At 35.0% G+C, this 27,146-nt stretch overlaps 3 protein-coding genes across 4 annotated transcripts; 2 read left to right on the top strand and 1 right to left on the bottom strand.

Moving 5' to 3' along the window:
- Positions 1 to 6,604: 6,604 nt before the first annotated feature.
- Positions 6,605 to 8,381, top strand: LOC122519236. 2 transcript variants are annotated; one of them, XM_043638580.1, is made up of 3 exons: positions 6,605 to 6,795; positions 6,889 to 7,776; positions 8,163 to 8,377. In XM_043638580.1, the coding sequence occupies exons 2-3, from the start codon at positions 7,104 to 7,106 to the stop codon at positions 8,180 to 8,182; spliced, it is 693 nt and encodes a 230-aa protein (XP_043494515.1). In that variant the 5' UTR covers positions 6,605 to 6,795; positions 6,889 to 7,103; the 3' UTR covers positions 8,183 to 8,377. The 2 variants fall into 2 exon arrangements, with proteins under 2 accessions (XP_043494515.1, XP_043494513.1); XM_043638578.1 differs by having other exon boundaries at positions 6,613 to 6,795; positions 8,150 to 8,381.
- A 129-nt stretch (positions 8,382 to 8,510) lies between these two features.
- Positions 8,511 to 12,909, top strand: LOC122519279. Its single transcript, XM_043638636.1, has 10 exons — positions 8,511 to 8,519; positions 8,553 to 8,707; positions 9,434 to 9,582; positions 9,907 to 10,033; positions 10,181 to 10,292; positions 10,517 to 10,575; positions 10,649 to 10,771; positions 10,854 to 10,976; positions 11,064 to 11,150; positions 11,226 to 12,909. Exons 1-10 carry the CDS (start codon positions 8,511 to 8,513, stop codon positions 11,305 to 11,307), a joined length of 1,026 nt encoding a protein of 341 aa, XP_043494571.1. The 3' UTR covers positions 11,308 to 12,909.
- Positions 12,910 to 13,953: 1,044 nt separating this feature from the next.
- LOC122519234 lies at positions 13,954 to 25,410 on the bottom strand. Its single transcript, XM_043638574.1, has 6 exons — positions 25,121 to 25,410; positions 24,216 to 24,302; positions 15,627 to 16,408; positions 15,224 to 15,541; positions 14,804 to 15,119; positions 13,954 to 14,648 (listed from the first exon to the last, which is right to left on the bottom strand). The coding sequence occupies exons 2-6, from the start codon at positions 24,282 to 24,284 to the stop codon at positions 14,241 to 14,243; spliced, it is 1,893 nt and encodes a 630-aa protein (XP_043494509.1). The 5' UTR covers positions 24,285 to 24,302; positions 25,121 to 25,410; the 3' UTR covers positions 13,954 to 14,240.
- Between the last annotated feature and the right edge of the window lie 1,736 nt (positions 25,411 to 27,146).

The raw sequence follows: 27,146 nt of genomic DNA, 5'->3' as shown, positions 1-27,146 counted from the left end.
TTTCTCTCGTTAAGTCCAGTTTCATTCATCCCGAGTCTCTCCTGTTACACGATGATACCGATTCCGTAGTTCATTTTCCCCATGACCAGCATGTCCATCCGAACGATTCTAAACGTTCTATTACATGCGTACGTATGCATTAGAATAGTGTATAGAAACGAGACTCGAATTCAATGAAATACTGAGTTACGTGTCTATCTTATTTTTTTCCTAACTCGACTTTGAATAACTTAGGTTGGTATTTTATATGGCTTGATGTTTGCTCAATTTTTTTATGACAACTTTTTTTTCTCTACAAACGATATTTGGCCTGACGGTATACAGGTTTTATTACCGGATAAAAATATACACACACAGATATATGAAATATTTTTATTATCGATTATAAATAATAAAGTATTCTATTACCGGCTTTTTACTTTTAAATTAGTCGAGGGAGGGAGAAAAAAATAATGAATTATTATTTTAAACCAATTGCGTATTTATCTCTCTTTCTCTTTGGCTTTTTCTACAAATGATCATTAACGAGCGTTATCCATTTCACAGACCAAAGAAATATCGTCGACGAATTTGACGATTACACGAGAATTCCACGTACGAGATGCATATAATTAAAACCGATGGAACAACGCAAACTACTAATCTCTCCGCAATTACGTGTGTAATTTTGCGAAAGGGGTGACTATAATTTTTCATCGCCGTGCATTTGGCTCGCGTAATTACAGTTTTCCAACGATATGTCAAGTAGCTACGTGAGCGGATTAAACCGAATTCGTAGGACCTCGTGTGAAATTTCATGAGATTTTCCTCTTCCTTCCTCTATCCTTGTAATGAATATGAGAGAGAGAGAGAGAGAGAGAGTGACACATTTTGTAAACTTTTGACCTCGAAACGTTTTGTCATTGCGTCTTTGTCATCAAAAGATTTATCATCGGCTCTTCTCCCTTTCCCTTTCCCTTTCTCGTACTCCTTCTCCTCCTCCTTTATTCGGTATTCCCTCTGGTAAAGAAACGTTCTTACAAAAGACTAGCGACGTTGCTTGAGCCGTTATTTTCTTTCTTTTCTACTTTCTCCCTTGCACGTCTTTTTAGCTTACCTACCGTGTCCCTGCTAGACGTCACATAAGAGCAAGAGAAAAATTGCGAGTCCCGAAGGCGCCAGACAAATTTTACATATCTACGTGTACTATTTACAGCGAACGAGCCACCAGAATTCTAACTATACTTATCTTTTATGCGATATCTTTTTGATTCTATAATATAGATATGTTTAATTTTATTAAAAATTATTAGGAAATTTTAGACCGATCTCAAGTATTATCCTTTATTTTCTAATTAATAAATATGTATTTACGCGTAGATTTGTTAAATATTAAAAACGTTTTTGTAAAACAATAATTATATAAATTCGAAATGTGTTGAATGAAATTAATTGATTATTCGAATAAAAAAAATATCAATATTATTTGTAATTATTTTCGATTATGCGGTAGGAAAATTTTTACTCTCCTGATTCGCGTTAATTGTCGTCGGCTTTACGATCTCGTAGCAAGACAAGAGGAAAACGTTTACAAACGACTTATCCGTCTTGACGGATTCGGGACGTTTTGCTCGTTACCGGTGTTTCCGTAGTACGAGTAATTACGCGCGCCTTCCTACAACGATAACAGGATCTCGTTTCTAGTTGTAAGCCGTGGTAGAAGCATCTCTCTCTCTCTCTTTCTCTCTCTCTCTCTCTTTATTTCTCTCGCCAATCTACCTAGTCTTGTAAACCGATTATGAAAAATGATATCTTATCAATTATTATAATACATATATGTGCATAAATTTCCATTTACCTAATTAATTTTATTTAATTTTTCTACCATTAGACCGCGCTTGTGTTTCAATTACGACGTTACTTATTTTTAAAAAGGATGGGCAAATAATGTTAATGAAAAAAATAAAGAACGACTAATTAACATTAATATTCTAATGGGAAATATTAACTGCTAATAATATTAACTCGAACGAATAATTAAATTTGTTCAATATTTCAAATAAATAAGTAAAATATCGGAAAAAAGAAAAAGAGTAGATTTCGTTTTATATTATTTCAATACGAAATTAAAATAAATATGTGTGTGAAATGTATGAGAGGTGGCAATCGCTCAAACAATCTCTTCTATCACCACTTCGATCCGATCTGTTAATATAGCAAACCTACGCGAGCTGTCCCAGACAGTTTTGAATATTAGATTAAACGTCGGTCGATCTCCTGTCATTAGCAGGATAGTCTAATCAAAGTCGATGCAAAGTTTGAAAGCGTTCAGCGGGAGGTGCACCTTATTAACCTGCCTCGCGTCATATCCTAACCCTCGTGCTGCGAAAGAGAGAAAGAGAGATAAAACATTCGCTTATCCGAGTCATCGCTCGTCCCTTCTCCTCCTTTTCCTTTTACCCCTACCGAAACTCCCCCTTTTCCCGAATCAAGGGATCTTAGCTTCGTTGGTAAGTACTTCCTTCTCCAAGAGATGCCACGAGTGAATCATGCCCTCATCCTCTACACCACCACCACCACCACCACCACCACCACCACCACCACCAGCGGAAAATCTTTCTCGGTGATTTATCAAAGACTCCGACGACGAATCGCGTCTCTCTCTTACGGGATTATTATTTCACGAATATAACACCCAAATTGAACTAACGAGGAGAGTTAGCCGGGTACTTACCCATACGAAAATATTGAAATATTTTATCTTTATATTCATCCCATGCATTCATTCTATTCAAAGTATTTACTTGGACAGGCGTATATTTTGTTTGTCTTATTTATACGCGTGAACGACATAATCGAGGTAGAAGAATTAATTGATGAATACTTTGAAAATAATAACTCTTCGAAAACTGGACTGGTGAAACAACCAAATTTTCCTTTCGATATAGTAATAGTATAATAATTCGTTTATTTAAAGATTCAATTTCGTGCTTGAATATTTGGACAGAAAGTGAATCTGAAATTCGGTTAGACTATGTAAAATGGTTTATCATGAATAAAAAACTATAAAGAGAGAAATAGGAAAAATAGTTGAGGGAAAAATAGCGAGAAAGAGAGAGAGAAGGAGAGAGAATTTTTTTTTTCACTTTTTTCCTAGTAGATGTATAGACGACGAGCTCATCTCACGAAAGTGCTCTTACGCCTTAGAACGATCGTCCGAATACGACCAGTGAACTGGCAACAATAGCGACCACGAACTATGCTCGAAAAGGTGTAAATGAGAGAGAGAGAGAGAGAGAGAGAGAGAAAGAAAGAAAGAAAGTGAGATAGCCTTCTGCAGTTAGATTTTACGGTTATCCTTTACGGTAGCCTCTAGGGAATTATTCGATGCCGCCTTATCTCTGGTTATCGAGCTTTCTAACTAAACCTAACAATGTAGTTTTCGTCCTGAGTTTGTTATTGCAAAAATGCACTTCGATGGTCCATACTGACGGACCATATCCATGGATTCCACTCTATGAAATCGGGAATGTCCGCATTAGTTTTGAAGAAAAATAAAAACCAATCATTTTGATATATTCTCATAACAATCAAATTCTTAATTATTATCGTTTCAATGTTGTTCTTTTTTTCGTTATTAGCGCGAATATTTTTTAAAACTCTAAGAAACACGATTAAACTTGATTTTGTGTTATAGTTCTAAGCGAAAGAAAAGAAATGTGCTTTTTTCCAATATAAGTTAGAACAGCGATCGAAATGTATAGGAAAAATATTGCTAACGAAGGATACTTACAATTTTGAATATACGTGAGCCTTTCACTCCTTTCGAACACATAATTTGAACACAAGCGATGCTAATTAACGATCGCAGGCTCGAGAGATTCGAATTGAGCCGTAGAAAAAAACGTTAATCGAAACTTTTTCAACTGCCAGATCGAAAAGGGAAAGATGAGAAAGAAATCCAATAATAATTGAAGAGTTCCGAAATAAAGAGAGAGATAGAGAGAGAGAGAGAATATACGCTAGCAATAGAAATAACATTTTATGAGAATTTCTTTTCCTATGAAATAGTCGTCATCTCGATCGTAAAAAATAAAAATCCGAATAGATCATTGAGTATACCTTCTATACACGATTCTTTATCCTTCTCTCTCGCGAGTGATTACTATTACATTCGTCCAACTTTACATTTATTATTTAACTTCATTCGTAGTAAATTTAGCAGTTCTTCCTTTCTTTCATTTATTTTTGATAACATTTTTTTTTACATATGTCAGACTAATCAAAAATTATCAAAATTCAATTCTACTAAATACAAGAAATTAGATTGAAAAACATTGAAAGTAATTAATATAAAAATAGAATTTAGAAATTGTGTGTGTGTGAAAAAATGTAGAAAACGTTTGATTCGTATTACAAAGTACGAACATTTTGATCGGCTGATATAACATACAATTCAACGTGTAGGTCGGCTATAAAAGATCAAGTCAAGATCAAAAAACTTACTTTGAATCTTGTCCTATATAAAAATATCATTTATCTTCTTCAAAAACGTGCTTCCTTTTAATCTGATTCGTTAGTTTCGAAGATTTAGATCTGTATCATTTTCATCATCTTTTCAATTCATCGAATCGTAGTGATCGTTACTTTTTGACAAAATTTTTATTTCTATTCTAAACAAACGTGCATACAAGTGCAATCATAGGCATGTGCTGTCGCATCATGGATACCAACAAATTTGCTAGTCAGCGAAGCGAAGAGTATTTAAATTCTCTTGGTAGAAAATAGAAAATAATTTGGCTTCTCGCATGCTAGAACGTAGACTCGCTTCGTTACCTCTGACGATTATTGCACCCGTTGCCGTTCGTATAATACATACCATAGCACACACATCGCGTATCGTGCCACTCCATCCACGAACGATATTAATATCGTCGCGTCTCTCGCGATATTACGTAGAGAAGCAACCTATGTAGTATGCCAAGGAAGATGAGGGTGTTCCTTTCTAGACCCTTTTCCTCTTCCTTTCCCTTTCCCTCTCTCTCTCTCTCTTTCTCTCGTTTTCGGCTAAGAAGTTATAAAATTTCCAAAAGTGCATTCCCTGCGAGAATTAAACTCCGTTGACGCTTTAAAAAATATTTCTTTTTTTCTATTGAATGTGTATAAATATGTATATTATAATATCTATGGGATAATAAAAGAATATTAATATGAGTTAATATAATATTACTAAAGATTAATCAATGTCATTTTGGTGGAGGTTTCGTTTGAAATTAAAAACGAACGAAACGGCTAAAGAAAAATGTAATTAAATAGCTATTTCATTCTTTCATTTCGAAATATATGAAGGTAGTTATGTGAAAGGAAAACCAATGATCGATCTTTATCGTAAAGAGAATCCAGATGCAACGAAGAGAAAGGTTGCGCAGAAAACGCGAACTCGCAAACTTTTCATATATGTGATACCCAAGGAAAAACTTTGATTATTAAACTTCATTTTCTCAATACGACTGCTACAAAATAAGAGAAAGAGAAAGAGAAAGAGAGAGAGAGAGATTTTTCAAAAACTTTCTGGACGAGCACGATCTGTACTTTGAAAAGTTCCTAATAAAAGAAAAATACGATTGATCGAAACTTCGATAGTTACAGTCGAATTATAGGTATCTTTAAACAATAATTCGAACAAAATCAAATATATTAAAGGTGGTTTTTTATCCGATACAATTATATCAAATAAATTAATGTCAAATTTCAAAAATATATTCAAGCTAGTGATTATAAAAGTATATATATATTAATTTGTTATTTTAACTAATCTACGTAATTATAATATTAGTTAAGATAATCGAATTTTTCCAGATCATATAATTGTTAGACGTAAAAGATACTTTCGTCGTTACGATAGATTTTAAATGCTACTAAATATTTTCATAGTTTCACGTGGAACAATATAATCGATTGGAGATAGATGCTCGTATATCAATTTTGAATAGAGTAGGGAAGGAGGGAAGGGGGGGGGTACGTTTAATTCGTTATACCTATCTCGCTCATTCTTCTTCCATCTTTCTTATACTTCTCTCTTCTCTCCCCCAACTTCTTGTCATATTCAAACCAATATCGCTGTTTCATTATGAAGCGAAAGAGAGAATACTGCATAAAAGTGTGGAGTCTTGTTTGCTAGGGAAATAAATTTCATAAGGCGCCATAAAGGCTTCTATAAATATTAGAAAGGCAGTCTTTTTTCCCCTCTTTTGTCGTGATAAGGCTGACTGTTAGAAAATTGCTTTCATCTTTTATATCTAAGATTGGTGAATACATTTCTTCCAACGAGATATAGGTAGTGCCGCTATATCCTGTTTATTAATAGATCTTCAAAAAAACTCAAACGAAGTAACAAGAAAGTTATTCTCATCGTCTAATTATTATTTAAAAATGAATCGATTATAATCTCGTCGAAAATAAAACAAATGCTTGTTAAAAATTCTGATGGGTCGATCAATCGATTAAAATGAAATATCGATAGTAAATAGGAATTAAATCATGAAATGACAAGCAAAAATTATTTGCTCCAGAACAAAGGATTTCATCCCAAACTTAATCTGATTCTACCCTTCGATCGTTTTGAAAACGTTTTCTGACTGTTAACGACACCATACGTACTTTTTAAGATTTCGCATTTCGATGAAACGTGTAAGGGATTACAAAGAAGTTCATTCTCGTGACACTGTATTTTGTAAATTAGAAGAAAATTGCTCGAAACGTAAGATTCTTTGTGGATTTTGTAAAGACGCTATTAATGACGCAGTTCGTCATTTGGTAAATCATCTTTTGCATTTATTTAATTCTATTAATTTTATCGAAATCGATAGAGATTAATATCTTGAATTATTATTTTCCGTTTGACTCGAGTTTTTACCTCCGGTATGCTACGAATCTTTTTGCAAAGATGCCGAACATCTCCATGGATTGTGGAAACAATGGGAACGTCCTAAAGGCAACTCCATTAATGGCAACTATTTTACCAAACATCGATCCTGGGTAAGATAAGAATTTATAACGATTGACCGATCTAAAAAAAAAAATACTCGTTTTATTAATTAAATATATAAAGAATTCATGGTTTAATGAATCTCGCTGTATACTATGTCCACAAAGACTTATTTTATCAGAACGAAAATAAAATCAAAGGTTACGTGGATCCAAAAATAATTCACAATTACAAAAATTCAATTACCGAATACGGTGACCACGACGACGAATATATTATTACAAACGATGATAAACCTGACGCAAGATATTTGACTAAAAATCCAATTGGTCCTGATAAAAAAAGTGATTCGTTCGAAGTGAGTAACCTCAAGAACGTTGAGATTAAAACAGATAGAAAAAAGATTGTAGGAAAAGAAGAGGACGATTCTCGAGGGAGATTGAATAGGAGGAGAGGTCAGGAACGTTCTGGCAAAATGATCCATGATCGTACGAATGAAAAAATTCCTCTTATACGCCGACTTCGAGGAGGCTGGAAAGAGATCAAAAAGGACGAAGAAATGACTTCTCGTATAAAGACTGAGAAGACTTATCGTCGATTGGGAGAAGAAAAAAGGAATAAAACAGTCTCGGTAGTTGTGCCGAAAAAGGGAGATGTGCTTGACAGGCAAAGCGGATGGGCGTATCGTGACGGTGATAAAGAACCAAAATTTCTTACAAATCGTGAAAAACGAATAAACGTTCCCAAGGGATACGAGGCTAATGACCAAATGTCAAATCTTCCTTCGAAAGAGAAATACAATCAAATGGGTTAGTATTTTTTCTTATTTAACGTAAAATACCAACTAAATGTTTTCATTTTCTTTCTCTTTCTTTCTTTCGCGTTACTTAGAAGAACCTGTTTTTCATCATTAATCACGTTTTGCCACGTAAGTTCGTTACAATTCCATAATGCGTTAATCGATAAAAATTTGACTCAGTTACAGTGGTAAATATTATAATTGACACGCAGTTTCTTCTTGTAATCTTATTTCATTCTTCTTTGTTTTCCCCTTTTGAATTTAAATTTTACGAATGAATGAGATAATTGTATAAGATAAAAGTATAATTGTAGAGAGATAGAGAGAAAAAAGAGAAAAATTTAATTTATAATTAGGTACAGAAATGTTGACGTTTAATTCAGTACTTGGAAATAGTATCGATGATGAGGATATAAGGCGCACTAAATCAAGAGGTTCCAAATTCATGGAGTCAAGTTTAACCACTAATGAAGATCATACAAGGACGAACGAGTCACGTTATTGGAATATAAGATCGATTCCTTCGCTATCCCGTAAAAACGATATTGGTAAACAAAAAAAACAAACAAACAAAAAAAAAAGGAATACAGAATGAGAATAAAAAAGAATTATAAACGAAGGATATTTCGAAACGAAAGTACGCGTGTACTACGATCGATCGATTGTCAATCGAGATTCCTTCGAGTGGTTGGCGAATCGTATTTCGTAATTAACTCGCCGCATAGTCAAATAATGTGATTTGTAATGGCATCCGTGTGTATGCATATATCCTGCTTCACATCCTAGAGAGATTCCTACTTTGTAGGCTCTCCAAACACGATCGAATACCAATTATCGGACGAGCACTTCGTGAAGCTTGGTTGGACCGTATTGCCTATTAGGAAATTTATGAGGAAAATACCTGTCTACGAAAGCAAGATGGCAAAACCTCATTTGGACTGGTACGTATACATTTACAATTCGCATTTCGATAATTACTCGTATTTCGATATTCCATTCCATCTCGGTTTCTTCTATTATAATAATTTCGCATTTTTTAACAATCGTCGTATGTAGATGGTATTTAAGAATTACACATTATACAATATCTTATTATACTTGCTCGTTAGTCACGGCCTACAACATCCCGAGAAGCTCGAGACCACGCCCACAATTCTTTCTTTTGTAATATTTTCTATTATAATTTCCCCTTTAAGAAAAGAAAAAAAAACAAGCACGGCCTAGTTGAAATTAAAATGGACAAATTATGGAGAGATAAAGAAAGACGAGATGATAAAAAAAAAAGGAAAAAAATGAATAGGTAATTTCCATAAACGACGTGCTATATTATAAAAGATCGAAAGAAGGTTGAGCTCGTAGAACGTGCCGGAATCTCGTTAACTCTCGTTATTACATTGTTCCTCGAGAATAACTTCTCTATTACTTACTAACGAGTTAACAATTAGCGCGGAATGGGATAAGGTGGGATGGGGTGGGGCGGGGGTGGCAATGGCGAAGGTGAAGATACCGGTGGTAGGAGCTTTCAGAGGAAGAAGGATAGCGAGGCTTAATAAGACGATATTAGCGAGAAAGATAGCGTTTTAATTTACTACGATGAGCGAACTTCTACAATTTGTCGCAATTAATCGTAATATTCTTCTCTCGTGTCTATTCTTGGGTGCCTTCAGGTTCAATAAATACCGATACGAAACTAAAAGATATTACGAAGATGGTGTCACGCCCTTCTTGACCTTCCACCCCGATGCAACAACGGCCGAAATTTTTTATCCCAATGGTCGTATAGCCGTCAAAATTGACAAACCGGAAAATCGAGAATGTAATTGATCCTCATCTACCGCTGCAATTCTTGTATAATATTCACCAAATATCAGATTTGTCCTTATTCTTTAGTTCTTTTTCTGTTTTTTTTTTGTTTCATTTACATAGGTTTAGATACGTATAGGGTGTTTTTTCAATGATTTTTAAAAACTATATTCTACTCATAATACGTCAATATGCTTTGCTTTACTCAAAACACCCTCTATATTTCTCATCTTTTATCTTTCTTATTATACGAACTTAATATTTCTTAAACATATTTATATTTTATATAAGATAAAAATTAGGATAGGAAAGTACTCATAATTTAATGAATTTCAAGATAACACATATACCGTGTTCTCACCAGGAGGCAAGGACTTTATGGGTATCGGGAAAAAGCAACAATTAATTGCAATATTCGATAGTCTAGGCAACGGTATTATTCTCGACGAGAATGGCACTACGAGGTATGTACAATTAAATAAAAAAAAAAGAAAAAAAAAAACAATAAAAATGCAAAAGCGAAAAATGCGAAGAGAAAAGAAATTTTAGTATTTTTAAGCAATGCTTTTTTAATCACAATCTATAACCCTCTTTCTTGATTATTTCCGCAGACTTTCTTATAATCAGATCGGGGGTATTTGGAAGGATAATCCCGGAGGGTTGCCCTTTCTATGGACCTGGAGTAGCAATGTCGAGGAACCTATCATAGAAAACGTATATTTGGTTGGTATATACTTATCATAGTATTAAGCGTATACTTGCACATAAATATATATATATATATATATACGTATTGTATAATACATATATTATATAATATTATATCGATTAAATCATCTTATGTGATAGATATTGATAGTAATTGAGCATTATATTGAATCGTCCAATAATGTATTATACCATATCATTAATAATTAATCATTGTTATGGAGTAATAATATTCACAGGAAAAATCAACGAACGAATTGGAAAAATTATTATCAGCTTGGAAAAAGAATCTTGAAAGGTAAGTGCTTCTTTCGAATTTGGTTTATCAGAATAAGATATTAAATGTATCGCACGATCGTTATTACTGGAAGCACGAAAACTCCGAGGATAAGAGAAAAAACGGAGATCGCAAGTGTTGTTGATCAAAAACCCGTTGTTATTCCTGCTGCTGCTGCTGCTGTTGTCGAGGAACGTAAAGAATATCTCGAATCTGGGTACGTATCTGAGAAAAAATGTAAATCGATTTGCGTTAGAGTAAAAATTATTTTTGAAGGTTGTTGTTTCTTTCTCGATCAGGTTGAAAGACGACAACAAAATTATGAAAATAATCTGTTTAAAGTTAAACGAATATCTAAGTTTTCGAATTCTTGATCGTAGAAATGTCAGTTTGCAATTTTTTTCTGGCGCTAAAAGCATCAGGTATGTATTGTAGAATAATAGTTAGGACAATATGCAGATTCGTTTTAAAATAATCAAATGATAATATATAATATATATAAATCATAGGATAGAGTTAGGAACAATATTAGATTATAATAAGCAATTGACTTCATATTACGAGGATATGATAGATTGGAGAAAAGCTGCACAAAGGTACATACATTACAATACATTAGGATACAATTCATAAAATTACTTAACTTTTTATATACTTTTATTTTCTTCCAGATGTAAATTCCAGAAGTGTTGGAATAAGAACTTAGGAACCCACCCTGATAGTAATACGATTAGTACGATTAATCAAGAGTAATCAAATATATTAGAAGTTCGCGATATTAGTCAAATACGAACCCTTATTTAAAAAGTATATATAAATAATTATTCTCTAACTTATAATCTGTTAAGCTAACGTTAAACAATGGAGAAATTCGAAAGTGTTGTAAAACGCTTTATAATATCTAGTAATTGAATTCCTTTCTGCATCAACATATTTTTAACACAATATACGTACCTTAATAAGCACTTGAGATAGATTTTCCACCTTTCCCATGGCAAACATGATATTACCTAACGAGCTATAACATCTCTATCGACTCTTACAAGGTAAAGGAAATTACCATGAGAAGGTAGTTACCGTAAGACCTTCCCCATATTGTCTATCCTCATTCATAAAGCAACAATATTTCCAACGATCCACAACGTATATAATGTTCTATCAATAAAGTTTGTAGTTGCCTATTAAATTTACCATACCTGCTCGTTTCGCTACACTTTTTACACAACTATCGAGTCTAATTTTTACACCGTTAAACAATTTAATATTAAAACTAATGATCGATCATTAAAAATCATAATACCTACGTCTTACAGTTTAACGACTCGATATATCTAATCGATTGCTTGTATTCTCTTTAGATAAAAAAAATAATGTACTTATATCATATATGCAATACTTATCTACATTTTATACATACAAACCCCTTCTCTCACATCATATTTACATGCATGTATTTACATGTACGTGTGATCTTCTCCATTCATCAATCATATATGAAAGCCTTAACTTATTATTTAAATTAAATATTAATTAATAACGTGTGTGTGTGTGTGTGTGTGAACAAGTTTGATCCGTATTTTGTGTATTGAGTATTGACGGGAAAGAAAATAAACACAAACGCCGAGGTAAACGTATAGATAAAAATGATCAATATAATTAAAATAATAATGAAATAATCGAAAATATAATTTCTCGTAGACGCATTCTCGCTATTATTTTGTTACGCGTACAGTACAACACATATATGTACGTACAATGAATGTAATGTCAGGTCGTGAGTATCAATGACGCACGCAATTGAATATACGTTTCGTAGTATATTCATTTCTGACCTGTATTTTCGCGTATTTTTTTTTTTTATTGTTCTTTGTTTTTCCTCAAAAGAATAATAAACAAATAAATTAAAAAACAAAAAGAAAAATGAATAAAAACCATATCTGTCCTTATGTATTATGGATTGTGCTTAAAACACATACGTAATGCAATATTCCCTCGACTTGAGAATATTTTGTTTGTCCTTTTCTCGTTATAACTTAAACGCTAAACGAAGTATTATGAAAAGTATCCACATTAGGAGAAGACAAAATCGACATTGCGAGAAAAAAATAAGTTAGGGTTAGATCGATCAATGGCTGGGAATGAAAATGATGATTGAGTGTGAGAAAGAGAGATAGATAGAGAAAAGAAAGAGTATTCGTGTTGTTAAGAATAATATAAAAATGTCGCGAAGAGACAAATAAATAGAAAAATTCGAAAATAATAATAAAAAAAGTCGCCGAGTAAAGGAAACTTGGACGAACTTTCCGCGTTGGCGACAAATCACGAAGTTTGCGATATGTCCTGAGCTACCATGAAGATGAAATGAAATAACTCAAGTAAAACAAGAGCACGTAATTTGATATGCATGTATAATATGTAAGTATGTATGTACGAATTGTCCCATTTAAAATCGAATATTAAAATAAATATTTTCCTCGAATCGGGTGCCACGACAAATTGTTACATGATAAAATCCCAATGTGGCATACACGTGCAGACATTTTCTACCCTCAAATTTATTTCGTTTGATTCTATCATATTATTAGAAGAAAAAATAATATGATCGTAAAGACACCGATAGCCTTGATTTCTTTTCAAAAAATAAACTACAAATTCGCTTTATTTCCATCTTCGAACAAATGCAAATTATTGTAGTTTTATCGAATTTGTTCATATTACACTATTCAAGGGAAATATTGAAGGGTTCGATTTAAAACGAAACATCTTACATACATGCGTGTACGTATGAGTGACTGAATGAGTGAGTGAGTGAGTGAGTGTGAGAGAATGTATATATAAATAAGAAAGTGTGCACGGGTGATGATCGAAAGCGCAGGATTCCGTGCGAAAATTTGTCAAAAGTTTCAAAAGACAATTCCGATAGCCTGCGATTTATGTACAATGTCTATAAAAAACTAATTTAGCCGATACTTCTGCGATCTTACAAAATTCACTGACAAAATCGCAAGTGTATTGGCTACCTAACATAGAAGATGACACGCTCTGCGAAAAACGTTACCTCGATTACGTGTTCTCTCGATCGATCGTGAAAAACTACCGATCTTATGTTTTCGCTTATTAGAAGTAAACAAAAGTAATAAATTATATATCTGCAATACATCGAGAAATGTATAAGTGCTTTAATTTAAGCATATCTTATCGAGGACGCTTCCTAACATCAGAGTTTTCTTCTCATAGATTAACACACGAGAAATTTGATCACAACGCGAACGAGAAAGTTTCCTTCGACTTCGAAAGTCGATATGACCGAATTTCTATACGAAGTATTCTGATATCTCTGTGGAGAATTTGATCGTATGTAAAGAGAAAGAGAAAAAGAGAGAGAGGGAGGAGATAGGATTCCGAGAAGGAAACGATTCGATAAGCGACGAATATGAAGAAACGGGAGAATAAAAGAGCGGATAGAAATAAAAAGCGAGATAGAAAAGAAATAAAGAAAGGAAAAGAATAAAGAGATGGAATCCCCGATAAATCTCGAGTCGTGAACGAAATAACGTCTCGACGAGCGGTCCCAAGGGTTCGTCCTTTCCTTTAGGATCTTCGACGCACCCTCTTTCCAACCAACCAACCCCCATAAGAGGTCCTTATTCGAGGTCCTTCGAGTAGTTAGACCTAAGAACGTCTTCTCAATTGGCGACCTTGATGAACTCAGGATTCGGTACGGTACAATTGTCAGTGGCGTAGGCCGGATGAACGAAAGTACTTCCAATTGCAACGTTCTTCCGATCAACCGAACGTACCCTGACGAAGAGGAAAGCAGCAACGAGAGATGCTACGACCACTACGAGCAGCAACATAACCAGACCTCCAACGAAGCCTGGCAAACTCATACAAATCGTCTCAGGATCAGTCGAAGCACTGGCGTTTTGTATTACGACAGTGGTATCGTTGTTAGAATTCGTCGTTCCCAACGCAAAATTTACGTCACCAGGTGCTACTACTTGAATAATTCTCGACGTGTTAACGTCCGTCATTTCCTGGGCAGCTCGTTTGTACACATGATTCGTGACTAGAGAGACTGTATGATAGAATGTCTGAAATCAAATTGATAATAATAATTAATGCTTTAAATCCTAGTCGAATAAATAATAGAAAATAATTATATAATAGCTAATATCTGTATTGGATTATCAAAAATCAATATGAATAAATGGTGAAGATATGTTAAGACAATATAATCGCAACTCACGTCATCGTCTTCCTCAAAACGATCGTGTCTTCGTCTCCGAGCTCCCCTAAGCTCGGCTGGAAAACCTTCGACCGACCTTGGTCGGCCTCCGAGGGTGGCTAGGTTACCCTCGAGCTCCTCCGAACTGGCCGTACCTTTTCTTTTGACAGTTTGATAAGCTCCAACTGGGTGACCGGGTAGAGGAGGTGGAGGAAGATGTATGTTATCATTAGAGCTCTGAGATGAACTACTCGCCGTCGCATCGCCAGGCGTTGAACTTGGCGAGGATGAGGACGTTTGCGCTTGAGGTGCTGGGACCACATCCGGATTCGGCTCACTGATGGATTCCGGACACAAAAATAAACGCATAAATATGAATAATAGATATTCTCCATCCATAATTAGTTCAATGAATAGAAAATGAAGATAAATTTATCTCACCTGTAAGCTCCAGCTGGTCCACTAGGATGCCTGGGATCGGGATAAGCAGGTGGTACACTATACTCCGGCAACGGGGGTTGTCCATATTCGGAGGACACGCTTTGGTGGACCGGAGTACCGTAATCCTGAGACAAGGAAGCAGCGGGTGCACCGTATTCCAAGCCCGGATGACCGCACTTCAGTTCGGGGCAATTGTAACGGCAGACTTGAATCACGCATTGGAAATGAACGTTCATACTGTCGGGGAATTTGAAAGCTTGGAAGTAAGCAAAACTGACGACAGAAGCGCTCGGTCCAAAATTCTTCACTTTGTGGAACCTTTCGAATGAAAACGATAGAGTGATTGTTATCGATCGTTGTTCGTAGATTGCTAATGAGCAAAATAAGGATACTATACTCATACCTGGACATGATCTTAGGCCTGACGACGCACCCGTACTGATCGACCAACTGAATCGGTGCTCTTTTGCCGTCATGGGCAACACAGTTTCTGACCAGCATATCGAACTTATTTTCTACGTCCTTGATGGCAAGTACCATAGTCATAGTCTGTCCAATTTTAACGATACCAGATACCTCGCTGGCCCATGGTCCTTTACCGACTTGTATTTGCATCCAACATTGTAAATTATCACCGAGGAAGTTAGCTGTTACGGCGTGCAACATGTCTACTTGGAACGGCCTAAAGTTGACTTGCTTCTCGTAATAATCATACCAAGTGCAACGAAGTTTTCTTGCCTGGTCCCAGACTTCTTGGACGTAACGATCGTATTGAACTATGATCGTGTTCTCGACGTAACTACCCGATGGCGTGGGTGCTCCGTAAGCGGCTACGTTGTGATTGGCCGAAGACGTCATGCCACACGAATTCAAGAAGATCTCAAAAGTTGCACTCAAATGACCGGTCCCTGGTTTTAGATGAACGCAATGGGGGTCCGAATAAAAACCCTTGCTGAAGATCATACCGTAAAAGGGTCGATCGAACTCGATGTTGACCCGCATATGCGTCTTCTCGCATTGCACCTGTAGATGCTTTATTTGCGGTGTGTCGGGTGAAGCCAAAGGCCAATTCTCTTCCGCTCCGTGAGATGTGGGAGGTCCATATTGCGCCGGTGGACCGTAAACCGATCTGTGCTCCAATGGCAAAGCGCTACTGTCGACGAGCGGTGCCTCGCATTTTACACCCTACAAATTTCATCATTTTATTATATCTTTATGCACTTTTAATATTGTATTAATCTACCGCATAAATTATACAATATATGATATATGAACGAATATTACATCATTAAATATACATTTCATCACTTTCTTTACAAACATAACAAATATGCAATTCAACATTAAAACATTTACGTAATTAATATTTTTTCTCTTACTCTCGTTACTACGTACCTAAATTTACATAATATTAATCTTTAAATTCTGGTAAGGAATATCTCAATGTACCGCTAACTTCCACGTATAACTAAAACTGCTCGAATGCCCTAAACCTACAAGGCACGTCCTAAAAATCCACTCGGCGCATTTCGAAATGCGCTTGGCTATTATAACGGCAAGAAAGCCGGTCGAGTCGATAAAAAATTTAGGCAAGACGCGTTAAGGACCCTTCTTTTGAAGAGGAAAGATCGCGTGGAAATGGACAAAGCGGGGCAGAAACTAACATTAAGAATTCACTGAACGTCAACGACTATTGCAATCTTTCGCGGAATGCTAATCGAACTTGCGTATCACTCGATGAACACTCGGCGTTCGTGATTCCTTGGAATTCTCTTTTACCGACCTTAACGACGTCGATCCCAGCGAATTTGACGATCTAAACATTTGAATAGATTTTTAGATTACAATGTTCTTTTATGTTAAGGTTCAACAATTGATACCTCCTGAAGTAACAAGAAATAACAAACAAATATTACCTTAATATATCAATCTTTTTTGAAAGTAAACTCTATGAAACTTATCGATTTATTCATACCAATCAATCTGAATCTTCGTTTTGCCGATCCTTTAGTCGTCATGTACAATCAACGATTTAAAGAATAAAAGAAGTTGATGAAACGCTATACCGTAGGTGTCATTGGCAGTTGTAAAACGTTTTGTCAGGTTCTAGTCTGACGGAGTGAGTCACTCTAATGTGGAGCATGGCTGTAACTGTTTGCCAGTGCTCTTACCCTTAGATAGAAAAGGCTGCTTTTCTAGACACGTACTAGAACAACCGAGGTACTAACATGTGCGGTCGACGATTAGTCTGACTCTTTACAAAGTTTCCAAAGAAAAACGAGTTCGACTCGTTCTCATCGCTTTCGGAAAAGAAAATACTTACACGTGTATAACTATACATATACATGTAACCGACAGTGCGTTTCGATTCACGTGAATTTAGGACTCGAACTCTAAGAAGAATGCCGGCAGCCAAGCACAACCAACGCCCCGTAGGCGATTTCGCATTCTAGGTTAACACGATTGACATATGTATATATGCGCTAGGCAGGTAGAATCCTCTCAACTTGTCCAAATCGATGATCGATTAAGGCCACTAAACATTTGCATTTATCGTCGAAAAATCAAATTGACCAACTCTTCGATCAAAAATCCAATCGTACTAATTCTTTCAATTATGCTGGACTTATGTGCATATATATGTCTGTTTGAACCGGTCTGGTTAGAATTGTACTATTTTAATACTATAATTATAATATCTTACTCTATGACATATATCGATATTCATATTATATTTACCATTATATACTTAATCAGATAATAGAAAATAATATAACTGTTAAATATGAAAATACTAAAATTCTGATAAAATTGAATTCAACAAAACACGAATATTTTAAACTGTTCTAAATTGTTCAACAATTCTAAAGCTCAACGATGTTCGATTCGAATATTTTCGTAAACGCGATATTAGCGGGCGCATGTGTAACATGGTTTTTTTAATGCAAAAGATAGAAGGAAGTAAAAGAAAACGCGTTCTAAGATAACTGTATACGGGGCTAACTGGTCTTTATCGTGATACGGATAAAGGTACGTTTGTACAGGGGTTTCAACATCGGTTTGATACGACTGGCGCCTACATGACCAGATTCGATTACAATATATTTTTTTTTAACAAGATGGAACATTTTTTCCCTTTTAATCCTAACACAACGCTTACTTATAAAATTATTTACATAGCATTCATTTGCCAAGTATATATCACAATCACGCAACACACATTTTCATCTACAAATTTCAATTGAAATTTTAGTAAAGACCTTTTTGATAGATCGAGAAATCGATTATGTATGTATATGTACAAAATGGAACACGTGCTAATCTCTAATTGTAAAAAAATACGAATCTCAAATACGTATGAGTTGACAATTGAGATTAAAATGTAAAATCCATAATCAAAAGAAGAAAAACTGGAGCGAAGAGTCATAGACTCGATAGGAGTACGGACAAGTATAAAAAGAGAGAGATAGAGAGAGAGTAAGAGAGAGAAAGAGATCAGTCGAGATGTGCCGTCACAGGCGGACGACAGAGGAGGCCGATTCACGTTGAACAGGAAATACGCGGTTCGCACCTTCATTGGCACCAGGTCGGTCGTACGCATACTTGCTAACCGTCTTGTTCTACTTACACCTGTGTTCGATTCGCTTACAAAGACTTTCCCAACAGAAAGTTAAGAATCGTGATTGAACGGTCCTACGAAATCAGAACTCTCATCAAATCTTATTTTCATATTTTAATAATAATTGCAAGATCCTTCAACGAAGTTTCTTCAAAAAGAAATAATATTACATATTTTGCACACAACTTTTGAAAATATATGAAACGATATTATTTCGTACCGTTATACTAGTACAAAAAATATTAAATAGGAATCAGGAGGATATCTATTTTGAGATTTTGTTATTTTAACAATTTTAAAATAATCATCGATGATGAGTATTATATACAGTAAACGATTATACATTTTTTTGCAAGTTTGGTAGACATATTTTAAAGAACGAAATGAAAAATCTGTATCAGCAGATCGATCGGATAATAATAAAAAGATGAAAATCGTTAAAACGAATTGTAAAAGTTTCTAAGGATGTTAACCAGGGAGAAATAGTAAGAAGTTAACGACGATTTCACTTTTCCATTGTTATCCTCGGATGACCTGACCAGACATATTGTTCCTACACCGGACACACTTTCACTAAATCGCACATACCAAACGGGCTCGTACCTAATTATCGCAAACGTTGGTAGGTAGTTTATCGTCTAGTTACTTCCACTTTTAAAATGATCCATTAAGATAGCGCGACTGGAATATATAATATTACTTCAAATGTTATTACTGATAAGGAACGAAAATAAAATAAGAAAAATAGGAAGGGAGAGATAAGCGATCATAAAAAACAATGTTATTTTCGTTTCGTCTTAGAAAAGGATTAACGAATGCGTTGACTCGTTGTCTTAAAAAAAAATGGTAGAAACGATTAAACCGTAGAGAAAAGAAAATATCGTCGTAGTCGTCGTCGTCGCCGTCGTCGTCGTCGGTTATGATATCGAAAAAGTAGGCCAAGTCAGTTGGTTAGTGTTGAGCAACATGCGTATCGCGCACGCACATGTTTTACAATAATACAACTACTGTATACTTAACGTCATTCGACAAAAAATTCAATGAAAAATAAATATGAATATAATTGATGATCATAAATTTTAATCAATTTCCAACTTGAAATAATAATTTTAAATAATTTACGGAATATTACGAAGTGATACCAACAAAAAAATGTAATAAAATCATCATTATCATCGAAGAAAAGTTTTGCACGCGTTCGCAAAAAAAGACAATTCTATTCGTTTAACGTTAAAAGTTTATCGTATTCATTTAACACCCCGCGTTCATCTAATAAGCTAGAAGGCAATTAAACGAATCGTACCTCCGAAAAGCTTAGAATAAAGTCGGCTTTTAAATCGAAACTCCTGAGTAAGGTTTGACACCGTTCTAATGTCACAAGCGCGAGAAGCTGAAGGCGATCTAATTAAAAGGAAACGATCAGAGGAACCCTGCACAAAGAACGTATCGTGAGAACTGAGTCGGGAGAGTTAACCGGTGTTGCCTTCTTTTAAGAATAGAACTCTCTATTTGGGATTTTAATTAAAAGAGAACATTGCCCTATGCCCCTGCGGACCAGACGAAACGAGCTTGCATTAAGGACGTGTAAAACTTTTTTCCGGAAAATAGAAAACGGGAAGAAAAATCATTCTCGCAAAGGAGATTTTCTAAATCCAATTCTATTTTTTCCAAATAATCATAACTAGAAGTAACGCGTAACGCGAGGACTATTATTTGGAAGTAGTAACAAATAAATATTATTTAAATGAATTTTTTAATATAAATAATACGACTGATTGTGAAATATTTGCCTACTTATGCAATATATATATATATATTTCCTTACAAGAATGTTGTAGGAATACAATATTAATACGATCTGTTCTGTAATATATTCTAAGAAAAAGGTTAATAAATAAAACTTATTATTAATGGAGAATAGCTCGATTTTCTAAGTCGTTAATCTCGAATTACGAGATGATCACGAACGAAGCTCAACACTAAACAGTCTATTCAACGAAAAAGCATCTCTTTGTGGTCGTCCGCAAGATTGCACGTTCGGAGTCGAACCACCAAGAACGTGTTCTTTTTCCTATCCATTATGAATTACCAATAGCGGTTTTATCGTTTCATTACACAATTCTACCTTATACTATGAATTTTCAAATATTAATATTCATTTGGTACAAATTAAATGTTGATTTAAATGCCGTTTAATTTTATTTCGATACCTCCTCGACACATTTCTTGCTTCAATCTCTATTCACATTTGCGTGAGCTACGTTAAATGCATGAAAATGAAGCGGGATAAAAAGAAGACAAAAAAATTATTTTCTAGATCTATGTAATACAGTATATCCTAGAAAGTGCAGAGAAATCGAGAGAATAATAGATGCCTCTGCCGACATTTGGGAACTAGCGTTGAACTATTCCCACGATAAATTAGTGGCCTAGGTCGGTTTCTTTCTAATTATAAGCTTACGTTGCAAACATTTTCATTCGCTCGATAAAGAGAGAAAAGAAAAGGAAAAAGAAAAAAAGAAAAGAGAGAAAAAAATTGCCGTTTCGCGGAAGCTACTAATGACGACGCATTCCAAGATTTTCCCCTTTTTTTTCCCCATGCGAAAGATAAAGCAAAGAAGGTTATCTCTACCGATAGAAAACCGTATCCTTTGTTTCTTCCTCCCAAAAAAAAAAACATTCAAAAAGACATTCAGCTTATTAACGATCCATTAAATCGACAAAAGTCTCTTCCCTTTTCTCATTACGATCATGAAGAATTACATATTACTAATTAAATCAAAAACATTCGCGAAAGTATATACACAGCTTTCTAATTATTTCTCTTCACAAGAAACTAAACAGCATCGATCGATCAACCTTATTTTATAAGATGAAAACAAAAAACAGAAGAAACCATAGAAATATTTATTCTTCCTCCATACTTTTGACACGAACACGACATGCCCGCAACTTTCACATTTCCAAATGTGCAACATTCGTTAAATACAAATGTGTAGAATGAGAAAACAAAGTGGTGCGCTTTAACTGACGTTTGATAAAAAAAAAAAAAAAGAAAAAAAAGAAGAGAGAAAAAAAAGAAGAACGGAAACAGGAAGGGGAGGGTTAGAGGGGCAGGGGCGGGGAGGGGCCAGTTAGAAAAGGACAAGGGAGAGGTTTCCCGAGAAAGAAAGCTGCTACAACACCAATGCAGAAAGAAAGAAAGAAAGAAGTTGTTGTTGATCCTCTGGTGCAAGTCGACTAGAATCGTCCACGCTCCGCTACGTATTGCTCCGCTACGCATCGCGTCTCGAGCCACCTCTCTCATACGTTGTAAGAGAGAGAGAGAAAGAGAGAAAGAGAGAAAGAGAGAGAGAGAGAAAGAACACCGTCTAGAGAGTAGAGTCAAAAGAGGGCAATACGTCCGACGCGTTGACCTACTATCTCCGCTCCGCCGCACACCGCGCGCCGGGCCAAATAGCTTCTTCCTTCAACAGTATTTTCTTTCCTTTCCTCATTCATGCACCGATCGCGTATTCGACCGTACTTATTCAATGTATATATCCTATAAGTTGAGACCATACATCATCTTATAGGTATACAATAACAGTATCCTACATTCTTGTATCAATTGAAACAAGACTCTCCCCCATTCGCTCATATGCATACGTTATTGCAATTTAGTCTCTATGAACTATGTTATGAGGTTGATCATAATTGTTGATAGGCACAAAAATGTTATCGCTTGACCGAACAATTATAAAATATATTTTATTCTATTCGAGAGAAAATAAAAAGCATATGTTATAACAATTGATAAGAATGAATAATGTATGTCGCTTATATTATGTTAATAGTATTTGGAAAAGTAAATTCATTAAATTGCATTCGAAAAGAATCGAGTAGAATTTGAAAAGAAACTTAAAAGACTCTCGGACGAATGAATGCTTTTGGTTCTATTGTCATGACGTTTATAAGGAATTAATCGTTGTCAAAATAAATCGCAAATACGTTCGAATGTATCCACGGATTTTATCGCTTTGTTGGTAGTGTATAGGAATATATATACATATGTAGCACAAAAGATGGCCCGCGGCAATATAAGGGATTCGTCTCGATTCCTCTCGGCTTTTTCTCGTATCAATTCCAGAGTAACAGCACGTGGCGTGTTACGGATAGCGGCTCCCTCTCTCTCTCTCTCTCGCGCTCTCTTTTTCTTATGAATGAGTGATACTGAATTTTCCAGTTTTCCAAGAACAAATAATATGGTACGTAACTTGTACGATTAAACAACAAAACGTTCCAATCCAATTTCTATTAATGACTACAAAATTGTGTTTAAACATTACAAGTATAAATAATAATGATTAAAATAGAAACGTTAAATTTTTTTTTTTAGCGAAACTTATTTTCTCTTCTTTATTTAGAAATATTTCAAGAATACACATTGTTAAATATCTGTCATAAAACGGATATCAATATATTTTGTAATCATTGCATAATCATATTGACAAAATCTATATAATGAAAATGATCGCTAATGACTCCATTGTTAATACGATCACTTAAAAATAAACTTTTGCCAAAAAAGAAAAAATATCTATCATAAAAAAGTAAACCTTTATTAAGGGCCCACGATGGAACATTCATTTTTCTCTCGCAACGTCTTCACGGTCTCGCCTTAGCGAAATTTCATCGGATATTAAACACGATGCGAGGTCGATAAACGCACGGACAATATTCGCGAGAAAGCGTGAAATAATCCTAGTAGCCATAGGAGAAGCTCATAAAATAGATTCACCGGATTCACGAGAACGCAACGTAGCGGTGTTCGCGTTAACGACCGGTCCTGTCACTCCAAGGGGGAAATGTAAAACGGAATCCTTGCTAACCAACTACTAAACATAAATGACAACGACGATGACAATGCATGGCGAGATTCGATGAAAGAAACAAGAAGAAAAAAAAAAAGAAAAGCAAGAGAGAAAGATAACGTCTTAAGGAATGCAAGAAAATTAAAAAGATATATGAAACTGCCTAGCTTATCGTTGGGTTATCAAGCAGTACACCATGTGCAACAAAGAGACCATTAAGCGTAACCGTTTTTATCTACAATTAACGAATTAACGGTAACTAATTATTTCTTTTCTAATTTCATTTCACTCATAGCCTAATAATTTTGTTCAAAGTAACAAAATAGTAGGATATACCTATTTAATACGGTACCATTGATAGTACAGAAAACTTGTTTTGCAAGTGGAAATTTATTATAAATAAATATGATTACTTATTTTATTTTGAACGATCACGACAACGGTAAATGATTAAAAATCAATGACGAGAAGAGAAAAGCTAAGAATAATAAAAACAAATGAATTTGATAATTATACTCACGGCCAGGAATAGTATAGGCAGCAATAAGATAAAGGCCCTCTTTCGTATACTCCGCCACGTCCTCTCCATCGTATGTTCGTGTTTTCTCTGTAATAAAAAAAAAAAAAAAACAAAAAATATAATCAAGTTAAAAGGAATCGTAGGAGACGCAGTTCGTTCGCGTTATTCTTTTCCCCATTTGAGTCCGCACTCTGTAGATGATTGTCACCGACAATAGAAGAAAGACAGGAAATAAATAAATACGCGCGAAATATAAATTAGATGAAAAAGAATAAGAATAAAAAGAAGAGTGCATTTGTTAACAATCGTCGCCAGCCGGAAGCACAAGTAGCACGTCTACCTGTCCGATCCTCTCCGAAGAATGTTACGCAACGCGCATCCGACCCACTTCCTTCGAAATCGTTGCCTTTAATTAAAAAAGATAAAAAAAACGTTTAAACGTTCGAAAACATTTTTCCAGTCTACCTTTTCGTAATATGAACTAATTTAATTATTATACATTGTGTATATATTTCCGTAAACGATGTAATCTCATACGTTTCTCAATATTGATAGTATAAAAGGATGAAAAAGAAGATAATGCAACATTTCATACGCAACGCGCATCCGACCCACTTCCTTCGAATTCGTGGCCTTTAATTAAAAAGGATAAAAAACGTTTAAACGTTCGATAACATTTTTCCAGTCTACCTTTTCGTAACATGAACTAATTTGATTATTATTACATCGCGTATATATTTTCGCAAACAATGTAATCTGATACGTTTCCCAATATTGATAGTATAAGAGGATGAAAAAGAAGATAACGCAACATTCCAAATATATGGAAAAGAAAAAAACAAAGAAAAATAAAAAGGTAAGAGAACAAATTTTTCGTCTATCTGGAAACGTTGGAAGATTCACACCTGGTTCCGCCGAGTTCTGCGATAATCCTTCTTGTTTTTCTTCTTTGCTCCGTTTTTATTCTTTTGTTTCTCTCTCTCCTCTCTCGCCTACCCTAAACGACGACGAGTCACACCTGTCGCACGAAACGAAGCGTTGCTAACAGTTGATCCTCATCAGGCCATTCTTTTCAACGACGTTTCGATAAGAAAAAAAAGGTTGCGCGCGCGCGATATAGGAAGAATGGACGGGCCCAGAGGTGGCTGTCCTGGCCGACGGGGACCGACTGAAGGTGCGAGCAACGCTCGTCTCGGCCACGAGCCACGTCCCACTGACCTACTGACGATCTCGATCGTTCCTACTGTGCCACCTTTCTTCCCACCATTACTACAACACCACATACAATTCCACCACTACCACTAACACGACCACCATAAGCTGCTCATGGCGATCAAACTACCTCGAGTACCTATCTCTACGTCGGAGTAAGGTGCAAACAGGCCCACCGTTGTTGTCATTTCTACTACCCCCCCCTACCCCCTGTCCATGCCCCCTCCTCACTCGTTCCACCTCCTTTTGCCGGAGTTAGTTATTTATTTTTCTTTCTCAACGAATATATTATATAAAAGAGGTAAGATTCTCTCTCCCTCTCTCTCTCTCTCTCTCTCAGTACACTCGCGGCGTGAAGAACTTATTTTCAATTCGCAATAATCTATTTTGATCCTTTTTTTACCGTTAGGAGGCATTTGCTTTCACCGAAACGAGTAGGATAAGTAGGGGGGGGGATGGCGGGGGGATCGACGATAAAGAGAATCTTTATGGTTCGATAATAAATGCAGTCGTTGCAATATCTTTTTCTTCGTACAGGTTCATTCTTAAGCTCGTTAAATTGTGAATAATTACGATGACTAATCGATTAAATGACAAAATTATTTACTCCGAGATATAATGGTTTTCATTTCGTTAAATAATTCATTAATTGTGTTAACGTTATGAGAAGGATTAAATATCATTCATTATTTAGATAGTGTTAAAATTTGTACAGATCTTACGGTAAAAAATTCTATAAATAAAACGAAACAAAAAGGAAAAAATATTACATATGTTACAATGTCACTTTAAAATATTGCAATTAATTATTAATTCCGTAATTATATAGTAATAGATACGATATTATTATATTTAATTGTCCACGTATTATAGAACAAGGATAAACGTCGAAAGCAATAATAAATCCGACGAAATCTTCCGTAACGATCATACTTCGTATTTATGTATTTAATTGTAAGTTTTATTTTATTTATTACCAATCCGAGAGTTTTAATTTAAAAACTTTCTAAGAGAATTAATGGAAAACATCCTACGAGCACTTTAAAGTATAACGCTAAAGATTACACATACTTCCATTTTCAATAAAATTACTTTTATCCTTACTTTTTCCTAATAGTTGAAGTAGAGGTATCTACCATGTATTTATATCAAATTATCGTAATATAGATAAGAAATCAAATTTTTGCATTTTTTCAAAATCGTTTCGTTCTCTTTTTGTAAAATTTTGCACAGGTAGAAAACATAGCATAACATATCTCGTGCATATATATGTATATGACACTTGCATAATTACACAAAAGCGATAAGAAGAGACTTTTGAACGAATCAACGAGCAACGCACCGACCCAAATTTCTCACCCGCATTATGCTTACTCGTCCATCCGGAAGTGTTTTATGATAGTCCGTTTACAAGGACTCAATCCTTTTACGGCTTGATAATACGTGAAAGCGCGAGTGAACGTTTAAACACTCTCCCACTGTCAGTGCTTCGATCTCTACTTTGAAGAACACTTAGTAACATTTTTGAAAAGCACAATGTAAATTTAGAAACCAAATGTTACATTTTATTCGTAGATTATCGTAATCATTAAAAATGCTTTCCTGAAATAATGTCTTCTTTAACAATTAACATAATTCTTATTGAAACAATTTTTCATAACTAACTCTAAAGCTTTATTCAATTACTTGACTGTTTTCAATCTTGTATATTGTATAATC

The sequence above is a fragment of the Polistes fuscatus genome, unplaced genomic scaffold, assembly GCF_010416935.1.
Source record: "Polistes fuscatus isolate 324 unplaced genomic scaffold, CU_Pfus_HIC Scaffold3, whole genome shotgun sequence".
NCBI classification, from domain to species: Eukaryota; Metazoa; Arthropoda; class Insecta; order Hymenoptera; family Vespidae; genus Polistes; species Polistes fuscatus.
The sequence above is the reverse complement of the archived record's forward strand: the minus strand, read 5'-3'. Positions and strand labels throughout refer to the sequence as shown.